Here is a 13,984-nt window from a genome sequence, read left to right on the forward strand (position 1 = left end):
AACATATTACATATTATGTAAAGAAATATCACTGTAGTATATATTATATATATTTAACAATATAAATTATATCCACATATTAATTTATGTGTATATTTCAAAAGTTACCAAGCCTAGAGACTTTTATTTCTGGAAATCTATGCATGGTAAGTGCAATAGCCAAAACAAATTAAAACTGAAAACAAATGAAAAAAAAAGAAAAGAAAAATGTTCAAATAAATATGTAAGTTAAATCTCGTTTTGGAATGATTCCAGGACCTTGTTCCCAAGACTAAGATTTCCCTTCTGCTCAGGATAATGAGATGCAGGGTGTCAGCATCCACCTGCTGCCAGGAGAAAGTAGCAACTTTATCAAGAGCCATTATTCTTCCAACAACTTTTAACAATAGGTTATTTTAAAATGATGATCTTACAATTAGGGGAAACTGCTACAAATGCAGAGAAGCTGAAATAAAAGGCCCTGCTATTTATGAGAAACATGTATATTCTTATAAAAATTTCTATAAAACAGTACTTTCGGTATATAAAAACCTGTAATTATAGAGATAGTTCATCATGTCCATTGAAGAAATCTGAAACGTGCCTGCATTGACATCACAGAACACTTGGCTTGTTGGGATTGAAGGCTGATTTTGCTCATGAAATCAGTGCTCTAATGCACTGCATGCTGTCCAGTTTTGTGTCTACTTGACACAAGCTAGAATCATTTGAGACACTAGTACCTCAATTGAGTTAATGCTTCCATTAGACTGGGCTGCAGGCAAGCCTGGAGGGCATTTTCTTTATTAGTGATCAAACACGGAAGGGTCTGATCCACTCTAGGTAGAGCCACTGTTGGGTTGGTTCTGGAAGAAAACAGGCTGAGCACAATAGACTGAGCACAATAGGCTGAGGAGAGGGCAAGCCTTTGTTCCTACATGGCTCCTATACCAGCTCCTGCCTCCAGGTTGCTGCGCCGTTTGAATTCCTATCCTGACTCCTTTGATGATGAACAACAATGGAGGTAGACATATAAGCCAAAAAATCCTGTCTCCGCCTCAAGTTTGTTTTGATTAGCGTGTTTCATTATAACAGTATGCTTAATTAGTTATAACCCTTGCTAAGGTGTGTTTACTTGTCTAAATTGAAACATCATGTGAGGTCTATTCAGATGCTCTCCTCATCTTTATTGTCCCCTAAAATGAACTACACTGCAACAGAGATGAAGACTTATCTTCCTGACCTGTGTGCTGCTCTTCCAAGGGAAATGGAGTAATGGGTAGTTACTCGGAGCAACAGAGAGAGAGAGAGACAGAGAGAGAGAGACAGAGAGAGAGACAGAGAGAGAGAGACAGAGACAGGGACAGACAGACAGACAGACAGAGAGACTATCCTGTATACAGGTAAGGAGGAAACACACAGATACCACTTGCTATTCTAGAGGCTTTGAGTGATAAGAGACATTCATGCAGATAGCTAGCTACACACCTAGGAAGGAATCCCTGTGACACCTGTGTGTAGTTTTGCTTGGCTTTGGAAAATGATACCAACACTATTTCAAATATTATTGTAAGCTGTATCATACACGAGAGTTAACAGAGAAGTAAGAAATGTCTTTCCTAATGGCCATGTTGGTTGATGATGTACAGCCTATGGATACCCTCGTTAATTAGTTTCTTACAGTTAATAAAACAGATTTGGGAAAATCACTGTTACAGCTTCTTTGATTTACAGTTTCTCATACATGTTGTATTAAGCATGTAACTTGTGAAAAAATGTGTGAAAAAATAATTACAGTATTTTTTTCATAGCTAGCAACATAGACAAAAACCTACAAACCTAGATTTTCAAATATCTACTATTATGAAGTGATTGAGGTTTGTTTGGGTTCTACAAACAAATCTTGACCGATATACCATGAAAATTCTATGGTTAAATTTAAAGGTTTATTGTTTTAATAAACAAACTGTCTTTCTTCTATTTCTGTCTTGTAAGGCAGTCAAAAGCCCACATGCATGCTGTGAAGTCATCAGTTACCAAACCGACTTTTGGGCCCAAGAAATTAAAGCTCACATGAGCACTGTCTTTGTCCAACAACATTACTTTCATTCTTTCATCCCAGATATGCTGAATGTATTTCATTAATAAATATTAATCTTTTCATAACTTACGATTTATTTATTTCTTCACACAAATTCTAAATTGTTTCTGTTGTTTTAATTATGACACTGTATTCTATTTTGGGGTATTTAAAAACTTATTTAGAGGTGTAGACCTTTTTTGTTCATCTGTGTCAGCCCATTCTTGGACATTAGCTATGATTCTGTCAAGAAGTTCAACACCAAAGAGATGTACTTTTGTCATTGAGTGCATGCTGTTGTGGAACTTCAGCCTTCCACAGTCACAATTTTTGAAGAGTGTTCCATTTTTCCTATTATACAGAATTAGCCTACTTAATTGCATGCATGTGTTATTATAGAGAGAAATTGAATCCATGTGCTTTACTATAAAGTCATATAACCCCTTTCCCTCAGAGAAATTCACCAACTCCTATCAAAAATAGCTACATGCTTCCCCATTAGACTATTTCAGCTAGCTATAATAAGCTAGAAGGAAAAAGTACAAATTAGTTTCCCGTATGATCGTGTTAAAATGTCTTGTGCATTAAACATTCAGCAAAACAAAGTGACAACCCAAAAGATAGAGGCCTACCAGATGGCTTGGCAGGTAAAAAAGCACTTGTTGGGCAGGCCTAATGACTTTAGTTATATCTTTGGAGTCACGTATGTTGAAAGGCAGATAACTGACTCCAAAAGTTGGTTTGTGACTCCCTTACATGCACTGTGTTTCCCACCTGCCCTGTATTCACACACATCATGCACTCATCTATCCAGACAATAATGCAAAATAGTTAAAGGGAGTGAACAATATGTAGAGTCACAGAGTAAACACACTTCCCAGTTTAAAAAACGCTTTTGTATGCATATGGAGATAGTTTTGTTTTATATTTCAGCTCCTTGAATTCACTCTTTATAATAATGCATTTGTCATATATCTTAAGACATTAAATTTACAGATATATTTGAAATATCAAAACATAAAAAACAAATCTCAATGGTATTGTACTTTGAGGAAAAACTGAGATGTTTTACAGTCTAAAAATCATAAAATACAAGTGATATGAAGAGGAAAATGGGAAAAATATGGAAGACATATTCAGGACATGGGTTAAAGGTCAATATAGGAGAAGGAGGGCAGAGGGAAAATAATACTAACAATATTTGAACAAGCTATAAGGAATTACTTTTTATTTACCTAAAGTTATGTATAATACATATGAGTATATGTAAATCCATTTCCATAGTTTAAACGATGTTATGCCACTAAGGACTGATATTGTATCTCTTCAAAGCTCCAGACTATCTATCAAAAATCCTCGCACCAGGCATGAGAAACCGCATTTTGAGTTTTCTTTATGTAAGTCCTAGAGACTCCTAAAACAACATAGGTTGTTACTGTTGTGTTTGGTTGCTTCTCAGGAATGGCTGAAGTCAGGATTATAAAATTCATTGTAGCTTGGTCTATTGAAAGTGTATACTATAGACAACAGTTGGGCTATCCATCTATGGATTTTTTTTGAAACTATGTTTTCAGTGGAGAGATAGCTCAGTGGATTAAGCACTTGCAACACAAGTGTGAGGACTGGTTTTGCTTCCTAACTCCAGTACGAAATCCAGGTAAATATGGTAGCTAACTGTAATCCCAGCATTCAACAAGCTGATATGATCCACAGGGCAAACTGGCTAGCCAGTGTAGCTCAATCTGATCTCCATGTTCAGAGATTTATTGCCTCAGGTAATAAAGTGGAAAGCGACTGATAAAGACACCTAATGTCAACCTCTGACCTGTACGCATGTACCTACATACATGTGAACACGCACCACAGGAATACACATTCCAAAGTTTAAAAAATTCTAGGTACTCTGACCAGTTAATTCGTTAAGACACAGTTATAGATACTATTAAGTGAAATCAAACAAATTATTGACTCGAACACATGGCTTCTGTAGCCATCCAAGAGTAAATATAGGCTGAGTACCTGCCACTGAGAAAACAGCTACTTCTCACTCTGAGCCTCCAGATACACAAGGAAAAAATACGCAAGCCAAGCAGGATATGCTTCAACATATGTGTGTGTGTGTTTGTGTATATATGTATGTATATATAGTATACTAATGTATACTAAATTAAATGGAACCATCTATGTGAGAACAAAATATTACATATGAAGTGCTAAATTGCCAGTGCTTAGAAAGACAGAATAAAGGAAGAGTGAGTGTCACAAGCTCAAGCACAAAGCCTGACAAGTGAGTAGGAAGTTCTTTGCATTATTTAGCCAACTGACACTTTACACCAAAGGTTGTGCAAAGTGCTCCCACAACCTCCTTTCCACACTTTTACTCTGGCCCTTTACAGTGAAGAAAAGATCAGGGTCTACTAGGCAGATACTAGACACAACCGGCTCTTTATCCCTTCAGGCCACCCCCAAATACCTACCACCTGTATGCCCATACGCTTAAGCCCCGAGCACACAGTCCAGCATGGCTAGTAAGCAAAATATCACAAGAACATTATGACAGATGGCTCGCATTAAGAAGTTGCATTTATACCAAACAATATTAACACAATATTAACAAACATTGTAGTCAAAGAACGATATGTTCTGGAAGTTATTCCTAAAATACGTATCTGTCGCTTTTGCAGTTCTTAGCCAGACTACCTCAGAGGATCTATTGTCCTTGTTTGCTGGGACTTGGGCCATTTTGTTAAAGGCTTTCTGCTGATGAGGATGAATGGGGTGACGAATTATTGCAAGGATATAGTGTTGATATCATTTTGCTTTAAACACAGCATTTGCGGCATGCTTTATCTCAAATCTCAAAGTCCTTTTAACTTTGATGCCAGATTCCAGTTTTGCTTTCAATTTCTTATTCTTTATTCTTTTAATTAGGCTTTTACAGCACTCAACTAATCTACAGCATATCTATTCGCTAGTTCAATTGTTGAGGCCTTCCTCAAGAAGCTATGTGTGCTTTATATCCGGTTGTCTGTTTAAACACCCAGTGGTTTATTTTTTTATATATCTGTATCCAGCTTTCAAACTAATTCCAAGAGTAGACATTGTCAGAAACTAAAGCATTGCTTACTATTTAAGATTTTCTGTAATTTTTAGAAGTGTATGGCTTTTGTTCTTTTAAATTTTCATTCTTTAAAATTTTCAATTTTAAATTTAAAATTCTTTTAAATTTCATTGTAATAAATATACAATGTAATATTGTATACACATATACAATAAAATATGATCATATACTCCCCTCACTGCCTCCTCCAGCTCTATCCTTATCTAACAAATTCCCATTCCTAACTTTGTGGGGTTTTTTTTTTTTTTTTTTTTTTTTTTGTAGCCCATTAATTTTAACTAGTGATGCCCTTATGTGCCTGAGTGTTGGAGTCCATTGGAGCCTAGGGAAGCCACTTAGACATAGCACTATCCTAAGAGAAATACAGGTGCTAGACAGCTGTGCTGGTTAATTTTGTTTGTGAACATGACTAGATGATGAAACACTTTGAAATTATATTCTTAGATGTGATTATAAGGACATTTCTAGAAAAAATTAATTGAGGGGGAAATAAAGCTTCTGAACTCTGGGGGTCACTATTCCATGAACTGGGGTTCCAGACTGAATGAGAAAGGAAAAGAAAGTAAGGCAGTGGGGTACAAGAAATTTCCTTTGTCTCCTTTCTGCAGCACTAAGATGTGACTGAGCAATTGCTTCACGCTCCTGCCACCATAGGGCCACCCACTGCTGTGGCTACTGCATCTGGACAGACTGATGTCCTCAAACTGTGAGTCAAAAATCAATCTCCCCACCTAAGATATTTCTTGTTAGCTATTTCATCACAGTGACATTGAAAGTATTCAATATCTTTATCAAAACCCTAAATCTCTTCACAATAAAAATTTCTGCTCATAAGCTAGGTATAAAATGTTTAATTCTCATATAGGAAAATGTCATAAAATGTAAAACAATGATTTAAGAACCTCTCTTGTTTCTCCTTCTGTGTCTCTACATAGTTAACATCATGAAATGGACATAGTTGTCTTATGAATACCAGATAATACCTTCTGTTTATATTATTGTACAAAAATAATCATTGTTCTCTTCACTTATTATGTTCCCCAACATACAAAATATAACTTCCTATAAATCATCTATGTCTACTGATGAAATATTAAGAGGAATAAAATAAATCAACCAACTGGCCGAGGCCAGTTTGTGTTTATAGTGAAAAATAGTATTTCTATAGTAAACCAAATGGCCCATTGGTAGACTGCAAGCTTTAACCTTGAACAGTGCATACTTCCAAATCTCTGGGGAAAATAGTTTGAAAACAATTTGAAGATGCATATGGATATATATGATGCACTGGAATATGACTCAACACTACAGTTGTATAAATATTTAAGAAACAATAAGGTATTTTAGTAACATAGTGAGACTCTAAATTTTTTGCTACTCAGTTTAGACACACGCTTAAAGACACAGCTAACATAACTTGTAATAAATAGCATTCGCATGGAGTTATCTTGCATAGCTTCACCAAGAAGCTCTTACATTTTTGTTTAAACAAAATTGATAACTAGAGAAATATTTTATGTGACCTGTAAATCACAAGAAACACTTTCCATAAGCGTCACCACCTCCTGTGTATATTTACAGTTTCTTAGCCACACATTTGCGAGAGGAAATTCGATTGCTTGAAAATTTATTATAGTTTAAGTTATCTATAGTCATTAAAATGCATTTATGGTTCTGCCATCCACTAGCACAGCCACACAGTCAGTCACGGCAGGGTGCTCACAGTCTGATACCCAGCTAATCCATAATGATGAAATCTTCTAGAAACAGTGTGGCAAAAGGATTGTTTACAAGTTGCGTATAAAAACCACTTCACAGACCTCCTGCAATAGGGATCAAGCTGAACCCTACAAAGTTAGTAATAAGTTAGGACCACAGAATAAATAGTCACCTAGAGGCCATGATAGCAAACACTTTGAATCAGTGGCATACTTATAGAATCAAAGACATAGATACTAAAAGCATGCAAGAAAAACAACAAAACACAACCATTTCCTATATCTGTCAGGGTTCCTGTTACAGTCCTATACTGCCTTTCAGAAGGACAGTCATCAGGATGCTAACTAGCAGGCACATACAATTCTCACTGGGAGTGTACAGGAGAAACTAAGTCTCCAGGAAAAAAAAAAAAAAAAAAGAAGTAGAACTATTACTTTGAAAGTTGGGCATTATCTTTGAAATTAACTATAGTGGATGAAGATTTAACCAAAGTTTACCAGAGACTGAAATCTGAAAACAGCATCTAAGAGTCTTAAGGACTAGAAAGTACCAAATGACCATGTTACAGGTAATGTCAAGCTGATATGACTGACTTACCTGAGATGCACATCATATCCTCTGATCAAGGACCTCATATAGAAAAGCGAATGCATTTATCAGCGTGTGTGACAGTCACTACCTACAGTGCATCAGGATACAGGTGAGGCACATTTCTGATTGAAGGTCTTAGGCTGGAAAGCTGCACTTAATTAACTTCATTGCTAGACTACGCTGTTTTAGTTTATTTATGTATTATGTACAAAACACATTCTATTGCATAACTGCAGAGAGACGACAGTATTTACAAACCCCTGATAATATTTTGATACTGCTGGTAAACGGAGAAAAGTGTCTCATTGATTTTTGTCATTTTATTCTCTGGGAACCACAAATTACTGCCATTTTTATAAGTCAAATATTTGATTGAATTTCTGTGATAATCAGTTAAGGGCTAAAATAGCCAGAATCCATTTATAGTATTGCATCTTTCTACATTAATGGCTTATTGGCAATACAATTATATTAGTTGTGAGAATTCAAAGATACATTTTGACATACTCGCTGGCGTAATTATTGTCGCATTCAGCTTTCCGCAGTACCTTCACATGTATAATTGGTCTTCTGAGGGAAAATGTGCACTTCTTTTGTTACAAAGCAATGTCTTTTCTAAACTCAGTTATGAGAACACAGTGTGCGAGATATATTTACTGTGATATTATTACCTTCTAAAGCCTTGCGCTTATTGCCTTCTCATTAAACTATCATCTCTCTGAAATTTTTGGTTTAAATAGAAACAATAAGGAATGGAAACTTAACAAGGGAAAGAGAAGAAATCATTCAAGAGAAACAAATTCAACATAAATTAACTTGTTATTGAGCAGACTCTGAATATTTGCCAAAAAAAAAAAAATAATAATACGTTTTCCTTAAACCCAGGACTTACTGATCTGTTTGTGTGTATTTAATAATATCTAGATTCCAAAGCAAAGATTTGAAAGTAAATAGTCTCAATGCCTTTTTGACATCTCTTCTTCAATATTGAATAGGTTCCCTGGATGCACAAAGGACAAGTTGGATTCAAAGACAGGTGAGTATGGGTACGGGGGTGAGAGGTGGGTTATGTAAGTAATTGGAAAAGTTCATTAATTTCATGAAATGTTTTTTAAGATAATGGACCAGCCAAAATCTGTAAAGGCAAAGTTAACCTGTTAGCCCTCATGGCCTAAAGATAGATACATTCTAAGTTGCTGGAGGCTGATGTTCATATAACAAGCCACATGTTTTCTCCCCATAAACAAATTTAGTAGACCGAACTGCATTGGATGTGCTTGGTCACACACAGGCAATAGATGCATAGGCAGGAGGTATGCCTGGATGTATGCTTAACTCTGATTGGATAAAGGCAGGAAGTAGCTTAGCCTGTTGGGGTTTGCTTTTATGAATACCCAACTGATGTAAATTTGGGGCCATTTCTCCAAGAATCCATTGTATAGACCTGGTCTGTGTCCATTCCCTGGCCAGTACTAAGGAAAGCTTGGTTTAATTGGATAGTTGTGGAACTGGTCTTTCTCCTTGCGGTTTTCAGATTAACAAACCAACACTTTTATCTGTCACAATGTTACTAGCCGTGAGAAGACACAGTTCTCAAAAAAAAGCAATGTGGTCATGTTTATATACATGCACATATACAGAGCCAGCTGCAGATATAGGAGAGGAAAAAACTTACCACAAAGTCTTCAAAGATTTTCTTGAGTTCTTCATGACCATGCCTTTCAGCAATATCCAGCAGCTCTGAGCCATCCGTGTTCTTCATCCTCGCTGCCCATTCTGCTCCTGGACACTGCAGCAGATGAAGAGCCAGATTCTTTAAGCCAAACTTTGCAGCACAGTGGAGGAGTGTTGGGAGCTCTCTGGCATGAGTATCTGGAGACACACAGAAGACCCAGGTTGAATATTTCACTGTATCTGCACTGCTGGGAAACAGTGAGAGTCCCACTCAGAAGGGTGAGCCCAACCTCCATGAAGGGAATAAGGCAGGAGGGACCGTTGCGATGTAGACTCTCCTCCCCATTTTCTTAAAATAAACACAAATGACTATTATCTCAAACATTTATGCCCCAATCTTAATTGCGGAGAAGCTTAAAATTACTATAGGAATTTTATCTTTCACGTTTCAAAAAAATGTGCTTGGTCCTTCCTGTATGATATCTAGCCAATGGACAGGACATTCTCCGCAGTTGAATGGAGAGTGGGGTCTGACTTTCATATGAACTCTAGTGCCCAATATTTGACCACGTCCGCTGGATGGGAAGGCCTGGTGGCACTCAGAGGAAGGATAGCAGGCTACCATGAAGAGACTTGATACCCTATGAACATACACAGGGGAAGGAGGTCCCCCTCAGTCACAGTCATAAGGAAGGGGAGTAAGGGGAAAATGGGAGTGAGGGAGGAATGGGAAGATACAAGAGATGGGATAACTATTGAGGTGTAATATGAATAAATTAATAAAATACATTAAAAAAAAAAAGAAATGGGTCAAGGTTTGACAAACATTTTATAAGGTGAGATTTTTTTATGGGCAAACACTGACATTATTTAAAATAAGTACCAATTTTCAATAAAATGTATTTTCTTGAAAACATAATATACATATATATATATATTCTGTAGTTAAAACAGTTCAAAGTTAGTAAATACAAATACCCACTTAGTAACGTAAATTCTCACATACCTTGATCACCTCATCCCTTGCTACAGTAGAAAATACACTAACAGTGCCTTCATCTTCTAGCATATGGCCTGTTGTGGTTCTTGATTCCTGCTATGCTTGTAGGCTAAGTCCATATTACTTCAGCTTTAGTATTTTATTAAATAAACATTTCTTCATTATAGGAATATATCCACATCTTAATATCAACAACTTCTCTTCGTATCAAATTAATGTACCCATCCCCACCCCAAATAAAGAACTCCCTTGGAATCTATTTCCACACAGCAGGAGGAGTAGCCAGCAACGTCTAATGGCTCCTTTCTATATCTTGGGTGTGTATGCGGTGTCAAAGAATGCAAGCTGATCAGGCCATTTACCCATGACTCCATTGGATTATGGGCCTTTTCTCTGTTGTCATTGTCCTGGTTAGTTTTTTTTTTTTTTTTTTTTTTTTGAAAAAATCTTACATTTTATATGAAAATACAAAAGACCAAGGGCAGTAAAAGCAATCCTGAGCAATAAAAGAGATATTGAAGGAATCACCATCCCAGATTTCCAGTCGTGCTATAGAGTTATGAACAGCATGGTACTAGCATAAAAACTGGTTAGTTTTATGTCAACTTGACATAACCAATACTCAAAGGAGAGGAAGCCTCAGCTGAGGAAATGCTTCTGTAAGATCTGGGTGTGTGACATTTTCTTAATCAGTGGTTGATGTGGTAGTGTGCATCCCATTGTGGGTAGAGCCATCTGCGGGCTACCGGTTCTGGGTTCTACAAGAAAGTAGGCTGAGAAAGCCATGGGAAGCAACCCAGTAAGGCACACTTCCCCGTGGCTTCTGCATCAGCTTCTTCCTCTGGCCAGGTTCCTGTTGAGTTCCAATTTTAACTTTCTTCAGTGATGGACAGCGATGTGGAAGCATAAGCCAAATAAAGGCTTTCCTCCTCAAGTTGCTTTGGTCACGCTGTTTCATCACAGCAATAGCAACCCTAACTAAGATAGCCATCTTGAGGATTTAACCCAAGGTCACATGAATTAAATATTGTTATTTAAAGTTGCTTATATCTCTTCTTCTATTAAATTTTTATAGAGAAGCATTATTAGTATTTAAAACTGAAGTGATCATGTTCAATGAATATGGACAACTATGCAAAACCCTCTTACTAACACATACACCATATGAAAGCATTTATCATCACAAAAGTACACTTACGAGTCAGTCCAGCAATCCTCAAAATTAGAAGCAGTTACATGCCAATTTTCATAAACTAGACAAAATTTTTTTCATGTGAAATGAGTTATATGATCTGCATTCTTTCACAACAGGTTTTGTTTCTCCCCTTTAACCATTTTCCTGGGTAAAATATATTTTCCCAACATTTCTCTATTCCCTATCTCCAGCTAGTACTCTGCTTAAATTTGTTTTTAGTGCTTCTACCTATTATGTTTTATTAATTTATTTTTTTTCTTCCTGGGCTTTGCAAGACCTATCTGATCTGACTTTTGCTTCCCTTAATCAATTTAGGATTGGTTTGGCTTCAAATAATTTTCTTGCCTCATTCTTTCTCACCTTTGCTGGGAAAATCAGTTACATAAATGCTGAATTTACTCAGTAAGATCATCCAAAGCTTAAAGCAGAGCTAAAACAAATGAATACACAGAGGAGCTAGGCTTAGTCTTTCTGCAGCTTTATGTTGATTCTAAGAATTTATTTTGTTCTTTCTTTTAGTTGAAATAATTTATTTTGACCTGTTTTAAATTCACTGATTCCTTTCTTACTCTGTTGTTTCTATTACTAATCCTATCTAATTTTATTTATCTATCTATATGTCTGTCTGTCTATCTATCTATCTATCTATCATTTATTCATTCAGACAATATCTTATTACAAAGTCCTGGCTAGATTAGAACTCGCCATGTAGACCAGCCTATTATTATGGCACACCCCCTGCCTCTGCTTCCCACGTGCTGCGATTAAAGGTATGTGTTACAGTCCTGACAGTACACCCGATTTTAAACTGATTTCTTTGATTTTTTCTTCACTATAACTTTCATTTTACTGATAAAACTTCTCCTTCTATGCCTGCTCATCAACCAACTCAGTAGGTTGTGTAGAATGTTCACTGTAGTCATTGAAGCTCAGCATTAGGAGCATTTCCATGACTGCTTCCTTGGGCTGCTCCTTCCTTGACTGAGGAGCTCTCCTGGTTGTCCCACCAATGCATCTTGCAGCACTACTGTATGCTTTGCATAGCTCTAGAGGACAGAAATAATTAGCATTTATCCTGCAACAAGGCACATAGTTTTAAGAAGCCAAGCCAGCTGGGTCAGTTGAGAACTACCTGTAGAGTGAGTAGTTTTGTTTATCTGATGTGGGGCTTTACTTAGGCTCAGATGACCACTGACTTCAAATATATTAAGGGCCGGATCACAGCTTCATCTTTAGCAATCTGATCCCTGGTGAGGCTCCAGATAGCTCTGTCATTGGTAGAGAGCTGCCAACTTTTCTGTGCTCACTGCTCGACTCTTAAGGGTCTGTGTTTTGCCTTGGGATACCTTTCCACCCAAATCTCTTTCAGAAGAACCTGCTGCAAGGCACTTAGGTAACTTGCATAGCTCAGACCAATAGATTAGAACTGCTTTGCAAGCTTTCACGGTGCCTTATTTTACATATTGGCTGCTGTTGTTCTGCACATGGCCAAAGATTTTGCAAGATTTGTCTCAGGGACTTTCTTAGTTAATGTTCTGTTGCTGTGAAGGGACACCACGACCATGGCAACTCTTATAAAGAAAACATTTCATTGGGACTGGCTTTAGAGTTTCAGAGGTTTAGCTCATTAATGCCATGCTGGGAAGCATGGCAACATGCAGGCATGCATGTGCTGGAAAGGTAGCTGAGAGTTCTATATGCAGATGGGCAGGCAACAGGAAGAGTGTGTGACACTGGGCCTGGCTTGAGCATTTTGAAACCTCAAAGCCCACCCTCAGTGACATACTTCCTACAACAAGCTCACACCTACTCCAAAAAGACTACACCTTCTAAAAGTGCCATTCCCTGGTCACAAAGCATTTGAGCCTACAGGGGCCATTCCCCACTCTTCATATTCGGTGGTTTTCACAGATGCCACAGCATCTTTTTAAAGTCCATGTCAGATTGTCTGTCATTGGAGCTTGTGAGCAATACATTGCTGGGTCTCTTTGTCATACACAATCACCACAAAGTTTATTGAACAAACACAATCTGTTTGTGAGGTCTTGTCTTATTCTATTGGGGATGGACATAGTTAAGAGATTTCGTTTTCTTTCTTGCAAAAGATCTGTCACATTATGCAATTAAGTTTACATATATTTCTTCTGTTATTACTTTTCTACTTGGTTACAAAAAAAATCTGGCTTGGTTTAGCAGGGGTAGTGACGTCATGGATCTCAGGGGAACCTACCATGACCACTTTACTAAAGCAGCATATTTCCTAATTGCATTATAAATACTGACTCTTATGTACCTCTTCAGAATTGTTTCTTTCTGGAAGTGACAAAACAGCTATGAGAACCAGAAGGGGTCAAAATGCTTGTGGGGTGTCCAGTCCAAGTGGGTACACCTTCAGCACAACTACTGCACCCAAGGCTCAGAAAACATCATAGAAAAGGGGTTGAATGATCATACAAGCCAGAGGACCAGGACATCTGCTCTAAGAATGTGTCTCCTAGAAATGACAGGAAAGCTTCACTCATGATACCTCAACAACATGGCTACCTAAACAAGACCTAAATAAGTACGCTATCAATAGACATGCTAATACAGTTGGAAGAAATTCCACAGGGCCCCACCCTTTGA

The 13,984-nt window shown here is 37.3% G+C and overlaps 1 protein-coding gene across 1 annotated transcript in view; it reads right to left on the reverse strand.

Annotated features, from left to right (window-relative positions):
* The window catches only part of Bank1 (B cell scaffold protein with ankyrin repeats 1), a 254,947-nt gene that overhangs the window by 139,546 nt on the left and 101,417 nt on the right, over positions 1 to 13,984 (reverse strand). Inside the window, exon 7 of the mRNA XM_051166054.1 lies at positions 9,166 to 9,362. Coding sequence (XP_051022011.1) covers positions 9,166 to 9,362 — 197 coding nt within the window. The remainder of the gene's footprint in view (positions 1 to 9,165; positions 9,363 to 13,984) is intronic.

Source organism: Acomys russatus, chromosome 23 (assembly GCF_903995435.1).
Source record: "Acomys russatus chromosome 23, mAcoRus1.1, whole genome shotgun sequence".
Taxonomy (NCBI): domain Eukaryota; kingdom Metazoa; phylum Chordata; class Mammalia; order Rodentia; family Muridae; genus Acomys; species Acomys russatus.